Raw genomic sequence first — 26,294 nt, forward strand, 5'->3', positions numbered from 1 at the left:
GTAAAATGCAGCACTGTGATTGCTGCAGAGCTTGTAGATCACGTCTGGTTTCACAGGTAGCCCTGCCTTTGATGGGGTAAGTGATGTTTGTGCCTGCACTGGACTAGGTGTTAGTGGAAGGATGTATCGGACAGGTCTTGCATCTTTACAAGGATATGAGCAGATAGGCAAGGGGTTGAGAGCACTGGTTGTTCAGGGATGGACGAGGATAATATGAAAGTTCGGTGGGTGGCAGAATACCACTGTGCGAGGGGTGTGAAGGATGGTGGGTAGGACATTCCTCATTTTGGGGCACGGTGAGAGGTAGTCAAAACCCTGGTGCAGAATGTGGTTCAGTTGCTCCAGTCCTGGGTGGTACTGAGTCAAGAGGGCAATGCTTGTGTGTGACCGGACGGTGTTGGGTGACGGGAAAGATAAGGCACTGAAGATCTGTTTTTGTACAAGTTTATAAGGGTAATTACTGTGCGTAAAGTCCTGAGGGAGACCCTTGTTACACTTTGAGAGGCAACGCTCGTCACTGCAGATAAGACAGCCATGGGTGGCTAGGCTGTGGGGATGGGTCTTGTTTGTGTAGAATGGAGGGCAGCTGTCGAAGTTGAGATATTGCTGGTGGTTGGTGGGTTTGATAAGGACAGAGGTACTTACGTAGCTATCTTTCAAGAATGTGGATTGGGTGTCCTCACCCTTGATCCAGATTACGAAGGTGAACCTGAACCAGGTGAGGGGTTTGGGATTCTGGGTGTTTAGGAAGGATTCCTGTGGATGGCCCACAATAGGTTGGCATAGGATGACGCCATGCGGGTGTCCATAGCTGCACCCCGGATTTGTTTGTAGGTAATGCCTTCAAAGGAGAAGTAATAGTGGGTGAGTATATGGTGACTAGGAAGGAGGTTGTTGGCTTGGTATCTGTCAGGTGTTGGAAAAGACAATATTCCGCTAATGCACCCAGTCTTTTTACTTCTCTACTTTTCCAGTACTCTCCCCTGCCTGCCGTCTAACCTCCCAACTGCACCTAGCTGCCCTACCCTCTCTTCACCTCGTCCCTGCACGCTCCTACTAGCAGCACTTTACTGTCCTCCACCCGTACCCTGCTATTACTCCCCGTCCCCGCTCCAGCCTACCCCCACCTGGTTGCCTCTCGTCATGCGCTGCTGCTTGTAGTCTGGCTTCCGTTGACACACACTGTCGTGCGTGTGTGCGCGCGGTCCTGCGTGTGTGCGCGTGTGCTGACAAAGGCCGTGTCGGCTGAAAGCTCATTTTGTAACAATCTTTTGTTGTGCTTATCTGTGACTTAGCATCTCAGCTACTGTCGTGAATCACAGTAGAGCAGCGATTAGCAGTCTAACAACTTTATTACATAGTCACAGAGCATACAATAAAACAAGTCAAAGATACATTGTCCTAAGAGTAAACAAACAGTCTCTCACTTGCGAGAAGTACATCACTCTGTGACATCCTCCCCACCCTGGTCGACCTCCAGAGGTACGGCCAGCTGCACAGGACGACTAATGATGTGACCTTATGGTGTCCGGAGTATTATCGTCCTTACCCTGCCGTCTCTTCCTGGTAGTACCTTTTCTATCCTGGCCTTCTTCCACATATGTCGCGGACGAAGGTCCTCTTGGATCAGCACGATGTCGCCTGGGCGAAAGGGGATGACTCGTCCCGATGGGCGTTTAACTTCATGGTAGTTCCGGAGCTCCAATAGGTATTCTTTAACCCAACGGTTCCAAAAACTGTCACAGAGTTGCTGTCTCAGTCGGAATTCCTTTGTTAAATTTGTGCTCGCTGAAGGCTCTGGTCCCGTCGGAATAGTCGTAAGTTTTTCTCCCGCCAGAAAATGGGATGGTGTGAGTGCATCACAATCATCTCCTGGTGTGATGGGCCTGGAGTTCACCGCGGCTTCAATACTGATCAAGGTGGTGTTCAGTTGTTCCTCAGTGAGCTTTGCGAGTCCCAATACCTTCCGTAGGCAATGCTTTATAGTGCCCACCATTCTTTCCCACCATCCTCTCCACCAAGCCGCACGGGAGACAATGAATTTCCAAGTAATACCGTGGTGGATGAGGAACTGATAAGATTTAGTGGTGGTTAATGCCTTCCAAAGTTGGGCTAGTTCCATATTCGTGGCGTGGAATGTTTTCGCGTTATCTGTATATATCGTGTGGGGTAGTTCGCGTCTTCCGGCGAATCGCTGAAGTGCCATAAGAAACTTGTCCGTTGACAAGTCTGTACAGAGTTCAAGGTGTACAGCTCGTGTGGTAGCACATGTGAAAAGAGTGATATATGACTTGTGCGTTTCCTTCCCCACTTTGATGAATAGTGGGCCAGCAAAGTCTATTCCGGTTATAGCAAATGATTTGGCAGGTGAAACTCGTTCAGGTGGCAGCGGTGCTTCGATCTGTTGCCCTCGTGGGTTCTTCAAGAACTTGCATGCGAGGGGTGAGTATAGGATTCTTTTGATGGCCTGACGAGCTCTAAGGATCCCAAATTCAGTTCGCAGTTCGGATAGTACAGAACAAACACCAAAGTGATGAAGGCGGATGTGTGTCTCTCGAATAACCAATTGTGTGAAGTGGTGGGAACCGTCAAGAAGTACAGGATGTTTTTGTTCCCTATTTAGGCTAGTGCACTGCAGTTGACCTCAGAGACGTATCAGTCCATCTTCTAAGAAAGGATTGTATCGTGCGATTTTTGACTCTTTTGGCAATGGTAAGTTATTCTGAAGTGCATGTAATTCGCTGGGGAAGGAATCTCTCTGGCCCACTCGAATCCAATACATTTTGGCAGCTGATAATTCGGTGGCTGTAAGTTCTACTGAAGATTTATTCTTCTGACGAATGTTGTGTAGGAAGCGGAGAGTCCATGTTGTGATACGAATAAGCTTCCAGTATGAGCTGAATTTAAGCAAGTTCAAAAGGCTGGTTGGCGTAGATATCGACAAAACTTGGCTCTGGGTTTTCTTCCTCTTTTCTTCTGGAGGAAGTCGTACCATCGTTGGAGTATCGTTGTTTGCCCAGCATTCAGGAGGGCGTGTAAGCCAAGGCGACCCATGCCACCAAATGTCCAAAGAATTCATTTGGTAGCAGAGGAGTCCACGTGAGAGGTGGTCAGCAGGATTGTCTGGTCCTGGGCAGTGTTTCCATTGCGTGGGAGTCGTGTGTGTTTGTATCTCAGTTACCCGATACAAACGAAGGTGTTCCATCTGTTAGGATCACAGCGAATCCAACTTAGTGTTATTGTAGAATCCATCCACAATATTGCATGGGCAATTTTAAAGTCTGTTGCACGTCAAAAGTAACAGAATAGTCTGGTCCCAACTACTGCCGCTAAAAGTTCGAGTCAAGGCAATGTCACCTTCTTAATAGGAGCAAGTCTGTTCTTGCTACAGACTAAATGTGTTACGACGTCATCATCTAAGACAGTACGAATGTACAAAGCTGCTCCATATGCCTTTTCCAAGGCGTCACAGAATACATGCAGCTGAGTGTCTCTTCCATGAGCTGTAGCAATCCATCTAGGGACACGTATATGTGACAGTGAAGGTAAGCTAGATATCCAAGTGCGCCATCGTGCCCCTAAGTCCCAGGGCATAAGTTCATCCCAGCCAATTCCTCGGCACCATGTGTCCTGGAATAGCAATTTCCCAACAAGAGAAACAGGGGAAAATAGTCCGAGTGGGTCATAGAATTTAGCCGTACATTGTAAAAGGAGTCGTTTGGTGGCTGGCTCTTCTGACGACCTTCTGATGATTTCGCTAGGATCGATACAGAAGTAGTCACCTGCGGTGTTCCAGTCTACACCTAAAACTTGAGTCTGGGTGTGGAGTTCTCGCCCTTCTGCCCTCCAGATAGTGTGGAGTTGTTCACAGTTGGTAGCCCATTTTGATAAGGGGGGACTGATCAATTTCATTAGGGTTACAAGTTCATAGTATATAGTTATAACCAAATTATCACCTTCTACTGAGATCACAAAGTCGTCCATGTACGCAGTCTTGTTTATAAGTGGCGCTACGGTGGGAAATGCTGTCATACACTTGTCGGCAAGTTCTCTTAGTGTTGCAGAAAGTAAAAATGGGCTGCAGGTCAGGCCGAATGGGAGTCTGTTAAAGCAGTATTCTGTTAGTTCGTCCGTTGTTTGAAAATTTCCTGTTTGATCCTGGCTAATCTTGAACCAGAAAAATCTGGTCAAGTCTTTGTCCTTTTCGTTCAAGGTTAATTGAAGGAAAGCTTGTGTGATGTCCGCGACGATAGCCGTAGAATAGAATCTGAAACGCAGTAAAACTTCCAGAATATCTGGTAATAGGTTCGGTCCTACTTCTAATACCTCATTCAGAGATGGTGCATTGTTTTCGTGAGATGAGGCGTCAAAGACTATTCTCCACTTAGTGTTTCCGTATTTCTCCTTCCTCACTGCATGATGAGGTAGAGAAAATAGCTCCTTTCCTGAGAGTGGGGTGGGAGCGACCTCTACTTGCCCCTTTGTAATGTAGTCTAGCATAAGATCGAAATACATTTGCTTAAATGTCTCTTGACGTTGAAATCTTTCCCTAAGGTGCTTGAATCGCTTTTCCGCGATAGGTCTGTTACTCGAAAGCACTTTATGTTGCATTTTGGGAAGTGTAACGACTGCTCGATGATCCTTTATAGAGAAAGATGCTCTAAACTCTTCAAGAAGTCTCGTATCTCTGTTGTTCACAGGTAGATCCTGATCGGCAGTAATCCCTACAGTCTCAAAGTCCCAAAAGCGTCTGAAATCATTGTCAGAGTGCAGAGGAGATCGGTCAGTCTGAGCAAAATTTACCACGGTTGCATGCACACAGGCTTGTGACTTGTTACCACTAAGTATCCAGCCAAACAGAGAAGGAACTAACACTAAGGTTTCAGAGATGCGTATGGGCGAATTGTGCTTCACCATCTTCCAATAAAAATCGCCTCCTACAAGAATCTCCACGGGAAGATCTTCTGTTGAATCGGTTTTCGGATCTGCTAGCGTAATCTTACGGGCATCTGGTAAACTCTTTATATGTTGTGGAACCGAAGGCTGGTGAGAAATAACGTGAGTACTTTCGAAGGCACTGAAGAATTCTGCCAAAGCCCCTTCATATTAAACTGAACAAGCCTGCGGTGGCGTGGGCGTGTAGGGTTTGATTCAAAGGAACAAACAGTTAGTTCTTGTCGGTATATCGTTTGCAGTTTGAGATCAACAATCAGCGATTTTGCTATGAAGCTGGACTGACTCCTGCTCAATCCTGTAGGTCCTGAGACGCATACTTGGGCTGTCTGAAGGTACGTGTATCCGTGGGGAGCGACAGATACCTTTCCCACGGAAGTAACGTTTGTCTGACCCGCAGGACCCCTAATATCCTTTCGTTCCTCACAAATGGACTTATGATGCAGTCTTTTACAGTTAACACACCGAGCCTTTTCCTTCTTTTTGCAATTTGACACTTTGTGCCCACGTTGAAGACAAAGAAAGCATCTGTTTGCTAGTTTCAATTTATCTATTCGATCATTAACTCGTACGATCTTCTTACAGTCTTGCGCCCAATGACCGCCAGATTCGCAAAAGACGCAGAATGGTTCCTTTACGCTGGTATCCTTCGGAGTCGATCTTTTAGATTTCGCGTGTACGTGAAGTGTGGACACTGTGGGAAGGTTACTACTAAAGTGCTTGAAAATTCACCGCGTATCTTCTGCGTGGTAAGCGCCCCGTCGACTTCCTCGTTCAGAAACTCCATCAGTTGCAAAATGTCACCTTTCGGATATTCCTGTACGCTTGGCGTGAATTATCCAGTGGCGGCATATATCATCCGGAAAAGCGCGTAAAATTTTCGGCGCGAGGACTCGACCGTATCTGTTCACATCTTCCCCAAGTGCCCGGAGAGCTTGAATACGTCGCTGGCATTCAATGAATGTTGAATTAAGTTCCTCTGGGGTGGACAGCTCAATTGGTTTTATGGCTTCGAGATAATCTAAGTGGGCTTGAATTATTCGATCCTTGTTGCCATAACGCGCTCGGAGAATCCTCTTTGTTTCTGCGTACGTCTCGGCCGTCACCGCAATACCGTCCACTAAATGCTTTGGTTCTCCCGAGAGATAGCCGCGAAGAAAAATGTGTTTATTGATTGTAGTTACCGTCGGATCTTTGTCAACCGACTGCTCAAACTGCTCCCAGAATCGCGCCCATGTCTCAATATCGCCTGAAAAAGGCTCAAGTTTGATCGGCGGAAGTTTTACTGAAGCTGTGGGAACACTCATTGTTACAGATTGTGCCGGCGGATTGTTGGGAATCTTTATGTCTGCTACCGATTTCGCAAGCTGTTTCTCTATTTCGTAAGACAATCAGGAAATTGTGAGTTTTGCGGTGTCTATATAATCTTCGCATTTAGGAACATCTTCTTCGTATTCGTCATCGTCTAACAACTCCTGAATATCCTCATCTAATTTAACGAGGCGGTCCAGAACGCTTCACAATCTGTCATTGTAATATCTATAATCCGCGATTTCCGATGTGTCGGACAACCTTGCAACTTCCACCACGAGTCGCGTAATGTTTGCTCTTTCTCTCATACGTTTTCTCTTTAGAGAGTGTAATTACACTTCTGGTTTGTGGTCTGGCACGTCCATTCCGTCCGATTATTCCAAAGTTTAAAGCAGTGTCGGCTAGCGATCAGCTGGTCCTAGTAAAGCGTTATCTTTGGATCGCTAGTCGAAGTAGTTCAATTGATGGTCGCTAAATGGCAGCACTAGTCATAAACAAACTACAGGCGTAGCGTAGGATCTGATAATTCGTTAAAGCGCTAATCGAACAGCTACAATAGCAGTACACAGCGGCAATAATGTAATCAGTTACCTTTACAAATGGCACTACAAAACATGTTGCGTGATAATTCAGTTGAACTTAGCTGTGTATGATGGCGGTTGTCGTCGAAGAGCTTGTTGGGTGGTGTAACAAATCGCTGCAGTAAACCCCGTCGTAGTATTGCCGCGTGACGTGCGTCCAGAATTCGTGTTTCACAACGGCAATCGTGGAAATTGTCTCGGACAAAGTCAGTCCCGGGTTTCGGCACCAAATTCTTATGTCGTGAATCACAGTAGAGCAGTGATTAGCAGTCTAACAACTTTATTACATAGTCACAGAACATACAATAAAACAAGTCAAAGATACATTGTCCTAAGAGTAAACAAACAGTCTCTCACTTGCGAGAAGTACATCACTCTGTGACAGCTACATAGAGAGTAGCAGCTATCCTTTTCATATTATTGTTACATTCCATCCCGGATTTTCCATTGTTTGATATATTCTCCTTCACCATTTACAACAGTTTGGCAGTGCTGGAGTAAATTTTTGATCTTGCGATTGTAGAAATCATGTGGTTTTGAGGTGAAGGACACATCGAGCCATGTTTGGAGTGCGTTTTCATCTGGAAAGTGACCTTGGTGGTTCTTTGATAGCATTTGGAAAAGGTGGACATGTGAGGGTGCAAGGTCCGATGAATAAGTCAGTTGTGGAATGACTTCCCAACGCAATATCTGTATAGTGTTTTTTGTCAGTCTAGAAGAATGCGGGTGAGCTTTATCATGGAGGAGCATCACTTTACGCAGTTTTGACGGTCATTGTTCTTGTCTTGTATCTGCAAGACTTCTCATTTGATGACAATAAATATTCAGCATTGATGGTTATACCTCAGGAAAGCAACTCATAGTGCATCACTCAATCGCTGTTCCACCAGATGCATAACACACTTCTGTGGATGCGCCCAGGATAGGAATGGTCAGAGCTGTTCATGAGCCAATTTATGAAGAGCAAGCAGAGTGCACATATGGCCATCCACCAATGTTTATGATTTTGACTTTGAGCATGCGGTACCCGTACACCTGGTTTTTGGACCTTTCCCTTTAAATGTAGCAAAATGGTGGAATGAAACTGTTAATCACATTTGCCAGTTTGTGACTACACAGACATAGATCATTGTGAATTAACACACACAAACGGTCTTCATCCAGTGCTGAAGGTCCTTGTGAATGTGGAGAGTTACTAATGTGAAGAAAGCCATTTTCTTTCTGTTCTCTGTCCAATAACATTACTCCCATACAGGCACAAATATTTCTGGCTACCTCCACTGCTGTTACCCCTCTGTTGAACTGAAATGAAGAATGTCATAAATGCTCATATTTTTCCACGTGACACTCCAGTTCCTATCACCAACAGCTCCACACACTGTCTCCAGACAACAGAATAACATTATGTAAAATCAGATAGCAGTGTTGAACTACAAACAAAAAGTGATAATTAATAGACAAACCCATAGCAATCAGAATACCAACATGCAAGACAAAAATGCTATGAACTTAAGCGTCAACCTAATTCAGTTAATAATGAACATATATTCTGTAAGTTACGCCATATGATGAGTAAAAAGCAATTTAACTTACGAAGAAAGGAAATGTACAATGAGATGTTTGTATTTCAGTTGAAATGATTGAAGGTAGTTGTTGTTGTAGTTGTTGTTGTTGTGGTCTTCAGTCCTGAGACTGGTTTGATGCAGCTCTCCCTGCTACCCTATCCTGTGCAAGCTTCTTCATCTCCCAGTACTTACTGCAACCCACATCCTTCTGAATCTGTTCAGTGTATTCATCTCTTGGTCTCCCTCTACTATTTTTACCCTCTACACTGCCCACCAATGCTAAATTTGTGATCCCTTGATGCCTGAGAACATGTCCTACTAACCGGTCCCTTCATTTTGTCAAGTTGTGCCACATACTCCTCTTCTCCCCAGTTCTATTCAATACTTCATCATTGGTTATGTAGTCATCTATACTCTATGTTAACAAATTTCTCTTCTTCAGAAACGCGTTCCTTGCCATTGCCAGTCTACATTTTATATCCTCTCTACTTAAACCGTCATCAGTTATTTTGCTTCCCAAATAGCAAAACTCCTTTACTATTTGAAGTGTCTCATTTCCTAATCTAATTCCCACAGCATCACCCGACTTAATTTGACTACATTCCATTATCCTCGTTTTGCTTTTGTTGATGTTCATCTTATATCCTCCCTTCAAGACACTGTCCATTCCGTTCAACTGCTCTTCCAAGTCCTTTGCTGTCTCTGATAGCATTACAATGTCATCAGCGAACCTCAAAATTTTTATTTCTTCTCCATGGATTTTAATACCTACTCAGAGTTTTTCTTTTGTTTCCTTTACTGCTTGCTCAATATACAGATTGAATAACATCGGGGAGAGGCTACAACCCTGTCTCCCTCCCTTCCCAACCACTGCTTCCCTTTCATGTCCTTCGACTTATAACTGCCATCTGGTTTTTGTACAAATTGTAAATAGCCTTTCGCTCTATGTATTTTACCCCTGCCACCTCTAGAATTTGAAAAAGAGTATTCCAGTCAACATTGTCAAAAGTTTTCTCTAAGTCTACAAATGCTAGAAACGTAGCTTTGCCTTTCCTTAATCTTTCTTCTAAGATAAGTCGTAAGGTCAGTATTGCCTCACTTGTTCCAATATTTCTACGGAATCCAAACTGATCTTCCCCGAGGTCGGCTTCTACCAGTTTTTCCATTTGTCTGTAAAGAATTCGCGTTAGTATTTTGCAGCTGTGACTTATTAAACTGATAGTTCGGTAATTTTCACATCTGTCAACACCTGCTTTCTTTGGGATTTGAATTATTATATTCTTCTTGAAGTCTGAGGGTATTTTGCCTGTCTCATACGTCTTGCTCACCAAATGGTAGAGTTTTGTCAGGACTGCTCTCCCAAGGCCATCAGTAGTTCTAATGGAATGTTTTCTACTCCCGGAGCCTTGTTTCGACTTAGGTCTTTCAGTACTCTGTCAAACTCTTCACGCAGCATCTTATCTCCCATTTCATCTTCATCTGTATCCTCTTCCATTTCCATAATATTGTCCTCAAGTACATCACCCTTGTATAGACCCTCTATATACTCCTTCCACCTTTCTGCTTTCCCTTCTTTGCTTAGAACTGGGTTTCCATCTGAGCTCTTGATATTCATGCAAGCAGTTCTCTTTTCTTCAAAGGTCTCTCTGATTTTCCTGTAGGCAGTATCTGTCTTACCCCTTGTGAGATCAGTCTCTACATCATTACATCTGTCCTCTAGACATCCCTGCTTAGCCATTTTGAACTTCCTGTCGATCTCATTTTTGAGACGTCTGTATTCCTTTTTGCTTCATTTACTGCATTGTTATATTTTCTCCTTTTGTCAATTAAGTTCAATATTTCTTCTGTTACCCAAGGAGTTCTACTAGCCCTCGTCTTTTTACCTACTTGATCCTTTGCTGCCTTCACTACTTCATCCCTCAGAGCTACCCATTCTTCTTCTAATGTACTTTTTTTCCCCATATTGTCAATTTTTCCCTTATGCTCTCCCTGAAACTCTGTACAACCTCTGGTTCTTTCAATTTGTCCATGTCCCACCTCCTTAAATTTCCACCTTTTTGCAGTTTCTTCAGTTTTAATCTACAGTTCATAACCAATAGATTGTGGTCAGAGTCCACATCTTCCCCTGGAAATGTCTTACAATTTAAAACCTGGTTCCTAAATCTCTGTCTTACCATTATATAATCTATGTGATACCTTATAGTATCTCCAGGATTCTTCCATGTATACAACCTTCTTTCATGACTCTTGAACCAAGTGTTAGCTATGATTGAGTTATGCTCTGTGCAAAATTCTACCAGGTGGCTTCCTCTTTCATTTCTTAGCCCCAATCCATATTCACCTACTATGTTTCCTTCGCTCCCTTTTCCTACTCTCGAATTCCAGTCACCCATGACTATTAAGTTTTCGTCTCCCTTCACTATCTGAATAATTTCTTTTATCTCATCATACATTTCTTCAATTTCTTAGTCATCTGCAGATCTAGTTGGCATAGAAACTTGTACTACTGTAGTAGGCGAGGGCTTCGTATCTATTTTGGCCACAATAATGCGTTCACTATGCTGTTTGTAGTAGCTTACCCGCACTCCTATTTTTATTCATTATTAAACCTAGTCCTGCATTACCCCTATTTGATGTTGTATTTATAACCCTGTATTCAGCTGACCAAAAGTCTTGTTCCTCCTGCCACCAAACTTCACTAATTCTCACTATATCCAACTTTAACCTATCCTTTTCCCTTTTTAAATTTTCTAACCTACCTGCCCGATTAAGGGATCTGACATTCCATGCTCCGATCCGTAGAACGCCAGTTTTCTTTTTCCTGATAACGACGTCCTCTAGATGAAAAATACTATAAAAAGAACTTGAATACTCATTTCCAGATTGGTTGTTAATGAACATAATTCACCAAAAGTGTACCAATTCTGTAGTTCTGTTTTGCAGGAAAAGGTACGGACAGGACAAAAAAATAGTGTATCAGCTTCCTATCCACCACGTAGAGGTATTTCCTAAGATTGTCTTTCACCACACAGAAAGAAACAATAAGGAAGGAGTAAGCTACCTATAAAAGTGAACTTATTGCAATGGACAGTTTGTAGATAACAAGGCTACAAGAGCAGATCAGTGAGTATGCATTAAAAGTTTGACTACGATACATAGATTTAGAGAGATTTTGACCTGGTTTCAACAGAAGCTGGTCCAACAGACCTTGAAATATTAAACTTCGATTCAGTTTATGTTAATGTAATGAAGAATGTGTATCAATGCTACAGCTTCCATTAATCATCAAAAATTGGGCAATTTAGAACTAAAAGAGTAGGCAAGGAGATTTCTTATCATTCAAAATATTCTCAACAGTCCTTAGGAAGTTTTTGACCTTGAAGTGTGGAAAAAAGAAGGAATACACATACATGAAATGTACTGAACTGCTTTTGTTTTGCAGGCAAAATGTTATTGTTCATATCTAGTGCAGATAAATTTAAAGAAATGACAGAAGTTAAGAGGACAGAGTTGGAAATCAGATGCTAAGACTAAAATAAAGTATTATGAACATGTGGAAAATAAAACTGTACATATTAACAAAGAAGCATAGAATCCAGTGATGAGATTTATGTAGTCAGGACAACAGAAAAAAGGACTGGATTGAATGGAAAAGAAGTAACAGAAGAGAGAAAAGTTGGCTGATGTGCTTATGGTAAACTAAGTAAATAGTTTTAAAAACTAAGCTCATTATGTGTCAGAAAAAAAATCAAAACTAATTACATAAATAGCTTTGACTTGTCAGTGAAATGTGGACTTCTAATACATAAGCAGTTCAACAGCTGGTGTGCTGAGTGGAGAGAGGTGGGCTGGAACGTAGCAGGACAGACAATACACAGTCATATGATCAGAGGACAAACTGTAGAGGAATATGTAATGAAAATGAAGTGGAGATGGGTGGGAGATGTAGTCAAGCAAATGAATGGTAGCTGTATGAAGGAAGTTCTTTGCTGGTCTCCAAAAGATGAAACAGGTAGCTACCCAATGAAAAGAAGATAGGTCACATTGAAAAACATGAAGGAGCAATATGAATACCGTATTTACTCTAATCTAACCCGCACCTGAAAAATGAGACTCGAAATAAAGGGCAAAAGCCGGCCGCGGTGGTCTAGCGGTTCTGGCGCTGCAGTCCGGAACCGCGGGACTGCTACGGTCGCAGGTTCGAATCCTGCCTCGGGCATGGGTGTGTGTGATGTCCTTAGGTTAGTTAGGTTTAAGTAGTTCTAAGTTCTAGGGGACTTATGACCTAAGATGTTGAGTCCCATAGTGCTCAGAGCCATTTTTTAAAGGGCAAAAAAAAAAATCCCGAATCTAAGCCGCACCTGAAATTTGAGACTCGAAGTTTAAGGGGAGAGAAAAGTTTTAGGCCGCACCTCCAAATCGAAACAAAGTTGGTCCATTGTAATATTCGACACAATTTAGGTCGAATGAATGACGGTACAGCTACAGTAGTTTGGTTCGAGCTGTAAGCTTAGCAGTTAAGCTTTACCAGGTAGCCATTGCTATGCGTCAGGCGCTCCGTCCGTATTTATACGGGTATCTTTCGTTTTTCTCGTGCGTCGTCTGGTTTGAATCGATTGCTTATTTTTCTTTAATCTGATAAGTGCCATTCTCTTTGTTATAGGTGTTAACATCACTCTAAGCTGAAAATGCATTACTGTACTGTGTCATGCATTGTTTGTCGCATTCTGATAATGAGTGTTTACGACCTGTTGCTGCTCGCGGCATGGTTTGCTTTTGTGCGTGCTACCGCCGCTAACAATAAAAAAAAAAAGAGAGTAATTGTCTCAGTAGCAAAACAATGGGAAGAGACTGCTATTTGTTGTTATTTACACTGCTGCTTTCTTTGATAATGATCAACAAGAACCAAATAATAAACTACGTATGATAGATGTTCTGAACGAGAGTTTAGCGAAAAATTTTCTCCGTATGAAAATCTTTACAGACACCTCTTTAGTACATTACTTTCTGCACAGAAATTAGGGTCATCTTAGATTTTTAATCTAGTCAATTGCCGTGCTATAGTTCCGACTGTATCACTGTTAGGCATAAGAATAATACGGATATTAACATGACATGATATGTGTATACTCCGGCGTTTGCTGTTGTCTCACTCTAGTTTCGTAGTTTATTAGGCAGACAGAATTTAAATGAGATAGCAGCAAACACGAAAGAATACATGGCAAAATGTTTATATTCGTATTATTCTTATGGTGAAGAGAATACTGCATGTGATTCACAATTCATAAAAGTTCCCATTAGCAACCATCTCTTCTGACAGGTAGGAAAAAATTCAGAACGTAGAATTGGCCATATTGACAAACATCCCAAACAGTCTTGCCAGTTGGATTTTCGTAGTACATTGAAATGCTGCTACGTTCGAAGATGAACAATACGGAATTTGTAATTACTTCGTTGGATAATGTATAAAAATGCAGTGGTCGAAACTCGGGGCGGAGAAAAAAAGCTCGTCTTCCACCTTTTCTTAAATTTATTTACTGACACAGAGGTTTTGGCGCCAGTATTTATCTTTGTGCCTGCAAAGCATGCCTGTGTAGTGCTACATATATTCGACGGCAGGAGTTGTGGCGGCACCTACCAACATATTTCAGAACTTCCGCTTACTTTGCACTTGATTCTAAGCCGCAGGCGGTTTTTTGGATTACAAAAACTGGAGAAAAAAAGTGCGGCTTAGATTCGAGTAAATATGGTAAGTACATCTGTAGACTGTAATCCATGGATGATTACAGAAATGGCATTTGCCAGCTGGTGATTAAGATTGTGATGTTTCCCTAGTCACTAAGAATGAATGCCAGAATGAGAAAATAGCTGCCACCATGCATGTACTAACAGAAAAATGACTTTATTGGTTGGTGCACCACACAATAATTTCCTCTTCTTCCTATACACAGTGTCTCCTGTTGATACCCTTTTCCTTCTATAAACACTTCCCCTTTTCTTTTTGTTGTTTGCCATACACATCTTTGCACATACTTGTTATCAGGACAGGGCAGTTTAGTGTACGCTTTTGCTCTGAAGGATATAGCTCTGTAAGCTGTTTTCTGTTTATGTGCCTTTCAGCTGTGCTATGCCTCCACTGTATTGTGTGTTCTACCCTGAATTCCCTGAATTATCCAATATTGTAAGATATGCTTTTCTTGTGTTGATACTTTTTTTTTTACATGGCTTCATTTGCATTTGTGTTATTACTTTTTTCTGTGATATTTAGATTCTGGTTTTCTGTTTTAGCTGGATTAAGAAAGTGTGCAATTGGAGGAGGAGTTGGATTCACCCTTGCAGCAGCTTATTGCTTGTGGAGTTCTAGGGATAAATTGCAAGATTTTCGCCGTGAATTCAATCCAGCGTAAGAATGTGTTATAGTTTGTTGAATATTTATAGAACACTCAAAGGAAAAGATTTGTTGACAATTTAGATCTTGTTTTTTGTGAACTTGTACATAAAACTTAGTTATGAAGCCGGACAATAAAGCACTGTGTAAAGTAGAGGCTACAAATCAAATATGGTTTTGTGGCATCTAGTAAACTCTCAGAAAAACAGAAGATATGATATGCTGTATTTTTTTTTAGGGATTACTTGAAGGTTATGATGCACTGTTATGCTGTATTGTGAGTTTAAGATTTTAGCTCTTTGTGAAATCTGTGATTTTAAAACCAGTGTAATAGCTGCTGTGTGTGCTTGTTGATAAGTCGCATGTGTGTAATGGCTCATTAAGTTGTAGTTCTAGTTTATATTCTTTTATGGGCTCCCAGAGATTTCTTCTGCCATTTTTGCTATATAAATATAAAATTTTGCTGTTCTGGAGGTGTCAGTAAACATCTTTCCTTTCCAGATGTCATCTAAGTTATGTAAAAATACAATTGTTATAACTATCATTTTTTAGTTCATACTTACTTTTGGTATTTTGATTTGTCTGAGGCACAATTCTGAAAATACACGGTGGGATTTAAGTAGGTAACAAGAACGACTTCAGTCTGCTCAGGAAACACTGAAAACGCATGTGATGGAACTTGTATGCAATCAAAAAACCAGCAGTAGGTACTATAAATTACTGTAACATGGGGTTCAAAGTATTTAATATTACATGGATGGAAAGTCATTGCAGTCAGTTATATAGACTGTCAACAATCCATATGTAATAATTACTAAGCTGTCACTTGGTACCTTGAACTTTTATTGAGAACCTGTTGTGTGCTTAAGAATGTAATGAGATGGGGAAACTGCAGAAAACGAAGAAATTAAATGACATTAACTGATGGCCATTAATTTTGGGGAGCAGATAGAAGATTGAGAAAATGGTGTTTGGAAAAAATTATCTAGAACATGAACAAATCCTGGTGAAATAAGAAGTTACTTTTCCAGTATACTTCTATCTATCTTACAGTGTTTACCCTCACCCATCTATTTTCCCCATCTTATTTGTCCCTTCTGTTCTTAACATTCATTTCTCATTGTGTGAAATAAAAATGTTGCCATACTGCATAACATAAATATTTTACACAATTTTTTTTATTCCTGTTTCATCATGCTAGTGTGTTACAGATGAGTTATTTTGTGAGTGAAGTGAAAATATAGGACAAGAGTTGCAAAAGTTGTTGTGTATGATGAATTGTTGATTAACAGTCCAACTTAAAGAGAAATTAAATCCACTGAATGGATGTATATGATGGGGGTGGGGTTATTGAGCAAGGGAACCAGTAAAACAGACAAAGAACAAACAAAATTAGTATGTTTAAGAGCATCTCTGCCGCATATTAAGAGATGGATTGCCAGCATTACATGGAAATGTGGCGGTGGTGGTGGTGGTGGTGGTGGTGGTGGTGGTGGTGGTGGTGGTGGTCTGATCCAAGGGATGAAGTACTCAGGCGAGCCACCCAAGTTAATGCAACACAACAGGTGTATGTTTAGACACACTATATGACATTGCAGGAAGTATAGACATTTTGCATATTCCGAAATTTGCACTTCAGGTTTGTAAACAGATAACTGACCTCCTGATATAGAAGACAGTGTTAATTGCATTAATAGGTAACTGTGGAAAGAGGTAATGTTTTTCTGATAATGAGTTGACAAGAAAACATGGAAATTAATGTTAAAAATATGTTTCCCCTTGTCCTTTCCATTTACATACCTAAACACTCTCCCCCCTCCATCTGCCTGCCACCCTGCCTCCCCTTCCCCCCACCCCACCCCACCCCACCCCTCCCCACCCCCCACACCCACCATTGGTAGAACACTTAGACCACTGGCAGCAACAACAGTGCTTAAGCACTGAAGGTATGGGAAGTCAAAAGCTTATCAACTAGCTACAGAGGCCTTACAAAACCACACAACATATAGTAAGTCCACACATCATGTAATACAATAGCTCCTGTCACACCAATGATGAAGAACACACGTAACACCAAAGAAAAAAACATGAATGATATAAAATCTCCTGTCAGTATACGAAATTTCTACATATTTAAGTCCTGTCCTTACGTTTCATCTAATTAAGTTATACATACCAAAAGTATTTTAAAAAAAGCCATCCTTTCAATAACCATTTATTTTTGTTTTGGGATAATTGGAAGTTGAACAAAACATCACAAAATTAATGCACCACATTTATTGGTTCTGGACTAAGTCTTCCTCAGTACATTGATATGGCCTACCTGGCATGCACAAGTACTTGGTTGCCTGCTCTGTGTTATTGTCACTGTGGTAGTTGTTTGCCTGTCACTGAACTCTAGTCTCATATGCCTTCCAGAGCTCTAAGAACATGGAATACAACCAGCAAAAAAAAAAAAAAAAAAACTGACATTAGTATCTGACACACACATCTATCCCTAATACAGGTGAATAGATACCCTTATGTAAACAACACTACTGATGCTATGTACACATTTTATATTACTCATTAAACACTTAATCAGTTGGATCCCCCTAAACAAGACAGGTAGAGTTTACACACCTTCAAAGTGATAACAAAGCCTGCTAGTAAAACCGTCTATACCTACAAAATTACCCATATAGTACTTCAGTCTTTCCCAGTTTAGAAAAGGTAACAAAAGAAAATGTGTGACTGCTAACAATTATTATGATGTTAGTCACAAAATATCTTAAAATTTATTTGAAGACATCATTGACTCAGTTAGGCAAATACTACACATACTTATTCTACTAGTTGTGAAACATACAAAAACAAAAAATTCATTTCATCGGTTAGTAGGAAATCCTTTCTGCTACGGTAAACAAATCCTCACTAAAATTTTACGACTTGGATTCTTATCAAAACTCGAATATCCAGTACCTTGCTAACTGATAAAAACACCATAGCCTAACTCTCAAGTTTGTTGAACAATGTCTTCTGAAATTGTCATCTCTTTTAGGTGATAAAACATCACCTAGTTTCAATAAATGTTATCAAATGAAGTAACTGAAATACTCTACAAAATCTCATTTGTACATCTGTACACTTTTACCCAGTATGTTTACGTATATTTATCTTATTAGTACATTTATATTACTATATAGAGTGTGCATATGGAAAGATTGCCTCCAACAATATGTGTCACATACTTACCTCCTGTATATGCAGCTTCAGATCTACGATGTTCTCAAAACCAATTACTTCTTAGGCCTTGGAAATATACATTTTCATTAGGTTTCTGAAATAACTTCAAATGTCTCATGGTACACATGCCAAAGTTTCTGTATTTCTGAGTCTCTTTTCTTTGACTGATCCTTGGTATTAACCAAGCTAAACAAAGCTAAATCACTGATTTCAAATACGATTAGTTTCAACCCACAATTGCTTTGTCTATTTTCTTTCTCTTGTCTTTTTCCTCATTCGATCCTTCTGTCTTCTACTTCCCTCTTGAATGACTGGAAACTTTATCTTCCTTTATCAAATTACTGGATTTCAATCCCAACCTTAGCTCATGTGGAGTTAACCCAATGACCTCATGTCATGCGTTGTCTAAAATTGCCTCAAATGCAGGTACACAGTTGGCCCCTGAAGTATGTTTCTTATGACAGGTCCTGCACAACATATTTGGCTATCACGTAACTCTCTCTCTCTCTCTCTCTCTCTCTCTCTCTCTCTCTCTCTCTCTCTCTCTCTCATATGTTCCCTTGTGGGAAATAAGCTGAAATTTTAATGAACTTTACACCATTTCTCTCTATGCATTGCTTGAACCACTTGCCCTAAACCTATTCTTCTTCCAGAAAAAAATATCCGTATGCAATTTATAAACATCAGAGTTAAATTGTGGCTTGACCAACCTCACATTTTCACCTGCATTTTGCTCACATATAATACGCCGACACACCTCCCTAATTGTTGTCTCATCTTTCACTTCTCATAGAATAGTATTTTTATCTTACTCTTGTCCTGTGTTGCCTCCTGATCACCTCCATTCAACATCGACAACTGGTACAAGGTGTCCACTATGATGTTCCCATCACCTCTTATACAGGGTGGCTCATTTTAATCCATAATGGGGAATAACTCGAGATGGGAGTCAGATAGAGCAAAATGTTTTAGATAAAAGTTGTACATACCAAAGATGGTCACGCATGACTACTAATGGCCTTGACCTTCAACATGAATCTTAAGGTGATTTGGAGGTTAGTGATTTTTTTTTTAAATGGGAACACTAATGTTTGGTTTAAGACTTGAAAAGAGCAGCAAATTGTATGTAAAAAAAAAAAGGATATATTATTCAAAGTCATGACTAATCCAGTGACGAGCGGATAAGCACATATGTCTTTAGTTCTACTAGGCATTAACTTAGAACATAGGGAGGGGGTATAGCAAAATACAATGCTAGATACAAAATGGAAGGGGCATCCCGAGGAATGAGAGGCAAGGGGACTCATTTGACAACTTGTAAATCAGTGATCTAGATTTTATGTGCGTTAGTTATGTCTCGCAAATTCCACAATATCGGTTATACACTGTGATGTATTTATTTTCGCCAATAAACACTTTAATTAGAGTTCAAACCTATGTTTGCTCTTTCCAGATTAGACATAAAAAAATAGTGGCCGATGATTTCACAGTTTTGTTAAGCAGTATGAGGACATGCATTGTCTTGCTGGAGAATCACACCTCTCCTCTGAGATCCACGAAGTCTTTCTCTCTCTCATGGCTGGCTTCGCCATGTTTAAAAGCAAAGCAGAGTAGTATTGGCTGTTCATTGTACGCTGCTTTTCGAGAACCACAAAAAAACTGGACCTTCAATATCCCAAAACACCATCAACATGACTTTTCTCCCTGATGCTTGGGTTTTGAATTTTTTCTCGAAAGGTGAGTTGGTGTGATTCCACTCCTTGCTTTGTCTTTTTGATTCTAGCTCATAATATTGGACCCAAGTTTCATCACTAGTTAAAATTTTGTTTAGGAAGTGCTCACCTTCTCTTTCATAACGTTCCTTTAGCTCTGTGTACACTCTCAACTTTGTTTCATTGCGTAGCCACGTCAACTCCTTTGGGACTCACCATGCGCATGTTTTGCAGTACTTCAGCTTGTTACAAATGATGTTATGAACTCTACCAGTATTAACTTGAACCTTATCAACTATTATTTCTACAGTCACATGGCAGTTGGCACGAATAATGTCATCAGTTCGACTTTCAAGTGAGGGACTTGAAAACTGCAACTGGTCAGCCAGAATGGTGTTCGTTAGTCGCCATTTTTGAACTACTCTACACACTTGTAAAAATTTGCCTGATTCATACAACCTTCACCATAAACTTTAGACATTCTGTAGTATATAATCACTGGTTTTTTGCCTTCAGCAAATAAAAACAAATAACAGAACTTTGTTCAACTAATGTGGACATTTCAAGCGGAGTAACCATCTTGAAACGTGTTTTTGAGGCTACGAGCAAAACAATGTCAGCTGATCAGGACTCATTCCAGTGATGCTAACTGAAAGCCATAGAAGTACGAAACTTGCCCAGCTAACAGTTTTTTCCACAGATCAATTTGTCTTTCTAATTATTGAATGACCCTCGTACAATGCACTTCTCATCTTGGGCATAAAATCAAAATACCATCTGCACAAACCGTAATCCTAGCCAACAAAGTCCTTCATAAGACTCGATCAATTGCTTGTAGAGAAAGGAAAAGATGACATACCTCCACATTTAACCCAAAGGGGACCACCCTTTTTTTTTTAATTTATTTTTTTTTTCCCTTTGTGAAGGAAGGTAGTGTAATTTCTTGACTCCTCTGCAAGTTTTATATTCCATTATGCACTACTGAGCATGGTGGTGCAGTGGTTAGCACACTGGACTCTCATTTGGGAGGACGACGGTTCAATCCTCCATCCAGTCATCCTGATTTAGGTTTTGGGTGATTTTCCTAAATCACTTCTGGCAAATGCCAGAATGGTTCCTTTGAAAGGGCATAGCCAATTGCCTTCCTCATCCTTCCCTATTCCGATGGGACCGATGAACTTGCTGTTTGGTCCCTTTTCGCAAATCAACCAACCATCCAGTATCCACTAGTAATGTCTACTTGGTCCCTTGAACCTTTTGCAACATTTTCTCCATATTGTCTGACCAATCATTCTGCTGTACCACAGTTTCATTCAAACATGCTTTAATGACTATTTGCACAGTTCTGTTTTTCTTCCTCACAATAATCCAACAGACATAACAGTGAGGCATACATCAGAAGTTTTCCCATATTTTTATCTTGGCACAGTTGGAAATACAGAAACATTGGAACCATTCAGTATGGTTCCCTGTCAGTAACAGTTGTCTGTCTCACTGAGCAGTTACTTTTTGCCACAATAAGCCAGTTACATTGGCCTAAATACAATGAAGCTGAGATGGAATGCGATATAAATGATGAGTTGACAGCTGATTGCCGTGAAATTGTAAGAGTGATAAATTCTGCATCCACTAATGAACTGAGTGGTCTTCAGCAGAAGTTCATGAATGGATCGACATTGACAGATACTTAGTTGTCAAAAAGGAGCTACTGAGAATGTAATATTACGAAGTATTTTCAAACCACAGCAGGCACAAAAACCCGGGTGTGACTAAGAAGAAACGCTTAATGCTCACATCTCGTGGACTGAGGTTTCAGTAGCCTTAAATATTTTTGTGCAATTTGTTGAGAGAAGCCAACAGTACAACACTTCTGAAGTTATGAATTTGCACATCACACAAAATAATTTTTGCCAAAAAAGTTCAATGCAAGAAATAAGTTAGCATTTCTACGATGTTCCAGAGAGCTGAGAAGAAAATTTCAGCAAAACTTTTAATTTTTTATACTGTAATCCCTCCTGAGGTGTTTAATAAATGACAATTGTTTTTGTACACTGGAACTATAGGTTTGCTTATGTCCCTTCTTTTTTAAGTAAGTTTTTAGAAATAACGTTAATAATCTGGCACATTTGATAACCCAGCTTGCCAGATTATCAAGATCCTACTGTACTAAGGAGTTTTTATACCACACTTTGGCAGTGCTCCACAACGCCTTTTTCTTAGGATTTCATTAGGTACTTCCTCCCATCTTGAAACTGGTATGAAATAGGGCTTTCCAAAAACTAGAATATGCTCCTTCACCTCTTAATTTACATTTAAACCCATTCACTGGTCTTGGCCTATCAAAAAATGCCGTTTTATTCTACACAGAACCTGCCTTAAGTCTTCCTGTTGCTCGTCTGTCAATTCTTGTATACTTTTCACTTTCTCCGTGATCATTTGTTTCTAGTCACCCAATACCCCTGTTATTCTGGGCTATATTCCTTCCTGATCTTTTGTGCTACCTTTCCATATGAATGTTTAGACTGTCAGTTAGGCAGCACCTTGCATCCCTTCTGCAGATAAGGTGAGTACACTGTTTTTTAATTTCTTACGTGCTTACGGTCTAGCATTCTAGTAACTGTGTAGTTTGAGTTTGGCCATCTTTGGCGTGGGTAGCGACTAATATCTGTGTTTAGAAGTGAGCTGAGCTCCAGGCAATGTTGGCTTTGATTACACAGCTTGAGGCTGCTGCCAGTATGCGTCACTGGGAGACCAGACGTGGGGATCAGAGGGACCTCCAGCATTGCCCATGTGTCCCCCAATTACTCCACTAGTGTGACCACTCCGGGTACTGCACCCACTGATGATGAGCCCTCACCAGTGGTTGAGTGGAAGGTGGTTCCGACGTGTGGAAGGCAGTGAAAGACTTTTCATGGGGCCAGTTGGAGTCTTCTCTGGTTCGTCTGACGAACATGTTTAGGTGCTGTCTCTGACTGTCTGTCTGTGGTGAGTTGCTCTTAACTGATCAGGGGTCCACTATAGTAAGGGCATTATTTTAAAAAGGTGCAGGGCCAACACAGGAAGGTAGACCTAGCAGCAATTGGTATTGTAGTTGTAAACTGTGTTAGCTGTGGTTGGAAAAGAACCAGAGCTCGAAGCAATAATAGAAAGCACTGAAGCTCAAATCATTACGGGTACGGAAAGCATTCGGAAGCCGAGAATAAGTGGAGCCAAGATCTTTTACAAAGGCTGTAACCCTTTTCAAAAAGGGTTCAGTACAGTTGGTGGTGGAGTGTTTATTGCTGTCAGAAGTTGTTTAGCGTGTAGTAAAATTGAAGTAGGTAGTTCCTGTGAGCTTGTGTGGCAGCTGGAAATGAATTAATAATTGGTTCCTTTTACTGAGCCCTCATATGATGCAGGTGCTGGACAGTTCAAAGAAAACTTCTCATTTCAAATGGGTAACCCACTCACTGTTGCAGTTGGTGGCGACTTCAATCTACCCTTTATATGTTGGTCATAATACACATTTAAAGATGGTGAGTGGCATAAAACATCATCCAAAATCTTATTGAATGCATTCTCAGAAACTTATTTTGAACAGTTAATTCAGGAGCCCACCCGAAGTATAAATGATTGTGAAAATATATTTGACCTCTTAGCAGCAAATAATCCTGAGCAAGTAGGGAGCATCAAGACAGATACAGGGATTAGTGACCACAAGGTTTTTGCAACAAGACTGAATGCTGAAACATCCGAACCCACCAGAAATAAACACAAAATAAATCTGTCCAAAAAGCAGAAAAAATATTCACTTGACTCACTCCTAAGAGAGAATCTGTTCCTTCCGATCTGACTTAAGTGTAGACCAGATGTGGTTTAAATTCAAACAAATATTATGGATGGCAGTTGAGAGATATATACCAAATAATTTAATGAAATATTATACCTGAATGACCATGTTACACAGAATGGATCAGAACACTGTTGTAGAAGAATCGAAAAAGCATGCCAAATTTAAAAATGCAAAACCCCCAAGATTGGCAAAGATTTACAGAAACTTGAAATCTGACGGAAAAGCCAGAGAGACTCTGGTCCTACTTGAAGTACACCAGTGGTGAGATGCAATCAGTACCTTCACTACACAATACCAGTGGTGATGTCGTTGATGACAGTGCCACCAAAGTAGAGTTACTAAACACAGTTTTCCTAAATTCCTTCACCAAAGATGATGAAGTAAATATTCCAGAAATCGAATCAAGATCAACTGCCAACATGATTAACTGAGAGGTAGATATCGTATAGCGAAACAGCTTAAATCACTAAATAAAGACAATTCCACTGGTCCAGATTGTATACCAGGCAGTTTTGTTTCAGAGTATGCTGATAAAATAGCCCCATGCTTACCAATCACTTACAGCTGCTCACATATTGAAATATCGTCGCTAGGCAATGAAAACCTCGTAACTCAAATTGGTCAAATTTTACAGGAGAAACAAAAAAACTAATTATAGAAATCACACGAGGACCTGATTAGTCAAATGTAGTGGTTTCTGCTACACAATATGGATCCGGTCATTGGTACATAAGACTTTATTATGCACTTCAAATTGTCTGCCGGCTTTTGGAGTTTCGAGGTTTTCACGTTTTTTTTTTTTTTTTTTTTTTTAAAGTGATGGAGATAAGAGGCATGTCACGAGTGCACGGTTAAGAATTGAAATGAATTAAAAAAAAAAACTTACTTAAATTTGGCATTATTTGTGTATTATGAAACGTCTGTAACGATACATTGTTACAGATATAAAGTGAAATGAATAATGAAATGAATAATTTCACTTTGATCAAAATATTGGAATCTGGATGTTAATAAATTACAGTGTTTAAAAAACATAGAAACAAAGTTGTTAGCTTTAATTAACCTTTTCTTAATGTAAGTCATAGTTGGCTGTAAACAAGTTTATTTTCGGCTGCATTTTTTTTTTTACACACGGACATGTTCTCTCATTACAAATGTGAGGCAGTGTGTCATAAAATGAATGCACATCCTTAGGAAGGACTAGCTTTAGTTGTTGCAAATGCGTAAACTTTTCTGCGCTGATCTTTAGTGGTGAACTGTAGAGAGGGGACACTGTAAATGAGCTGGATATCTTTGACATCCTTCTTGGAAGTGGTTCCCATGTATCGCTGAATTTCAATTTATATTCCATTTTTCCGGAGGGATCATACTTGAGACACCGGATATCAGTCACTGTTGGATCCCCAATTTTGGATCCTGGCCGAATAGACGAATACAACGAGAGTTTATCATAGGACTTGAAAAACGTGTGGTCCAAATAATTGACAACATAAGGTCTAGGACTTTGTCTTGCGGTAGCACAAACTTCTACATAGCCAGCAGGGGTATAAATGTGTCTGTTTTTTAACTTCCTTTCTATGGTGGAGTGCATAGAATCACACTCCATTTGAGTGTGACCTTTCTCCAGAAATTTTTGCACTATTGTAATGCCTTTCTGATTGGCGAGATAAGCCAGTGCATTACTCATGACTGAGTTTCGATTCTGGTACGTGCATCCGTCGCTATAGAAAATAGCTTCTGAATCATTTTGGACGTACGTTTCTATAAAATGCACGAGTATACTGGCAAATTCCGAAGCTGTTAGTCCACCTTCACTCTCGTGCCAAACGTAACAATAACCATCGTTACTTTTTAAATCATAGATGGTAAAGTTGTGGACCTTCAGTTTGCTTTTATAGTACAGTGCAGATGCTTTTAGTCTGGGAGAAAGGAGAAGTGCTTGAAAGTCCATTGTAAACACTCTAGCTGATCCTAATTTATCACTATTTTTCGCTTCCCTTGCCTCAGTTTTTCGGGCCATATGCAAAGAGTATTCATTGTCTGAGAGATTGCCTGTCTGGTGAGAACAACAAAGATCACACTGGTCCTTTTTAGGAGAAAATAAGTTAAGATTATTTTCATCGAATACCTCGCAGAACTGTTTGTAAGCAGCTGGGATTTGTCCTCTTTTCTTGCAAAATTGTATATATTCCCTATGTAGTTCTGATTTACTCTGCCAGTTAGGTTCCAACTAGAGTTTTGTGGAAGAACGACGGCAGTAATGAGATTCCAGTTTCGGCAACTCTGCAAAAAAATCTGATGCTGATTGTCGTCCACCTGAAACTTTCGTTGGTCTCTCCTGCATTTGAGGCCCTTCTGCAAGCGTTCTTCCTGATGCACTAGATGCCCATGTTCTGACACTCCATTCGCCTAAGCACAAAGTATTCAGAAACATAGTCTTGCAGACAGTTTTTCTCTGTCCTATTACAAAATTGTAATATAGTGTGTTAGAACGGTGAGATTTATTAGATTCTGAATTATTTCTGCGTCTTTTAACTGGAACGTAGTAGACATGGCTTCTAACAAAAATTTTTCTTTCACCCCAAGACATATCCTGCCAGAAATGATTAAATATTAGCTGTCTGCTCTTCTGTAATATCCTTGCAATTCCTGTTCCGATTTAAGGAAGAATGTTTACAAGTACATCGTGGTTTCATTACCCTCCTACTTCTGCTCATTGTTGGTCTC

General features: G+C 40.4%; 1 protein-coding gene across 1 annotated transcript in view; it reads left to right on the forward strand.

Moving 5' to 3' along the window:
- LOC126095039 (mitochondrial import inner membrane translocase subunit Tim23) overlaps nucleotides 1-26,294 on the forward strand; it is a 57,726-nt gene that overhangs the window by 18,919 nt on the left and 12,513 nt on the right. The window contains exon 4 of the mRNA XM_049909713.1: nucleotides 14,699-14,813. Within this exon, the coding sequence (XP_049765670.1) occupies nucleotides 14,699-14,813 (115 nt within the window). The remainder of the gene's footprint in view (nucleotides 1-14,698; nucleotides 14,814-26,294) is intronic.

Source organism: Schistocerca cancellata, chromosome 1 (assembly GCF_023864275.1).
Source record: "Schistocerca cancellata isolate TAMUIC-IGC-003103 chromosome 1, iqSchCanc2.1, whole genome shotgun sequence".
Lineage (NCBI taxonomy): Eukaryota > Metazoa > Arthropoda > Insecta > Orthoptera > Acrididae > Schistocerca > Schistocerca cancellata.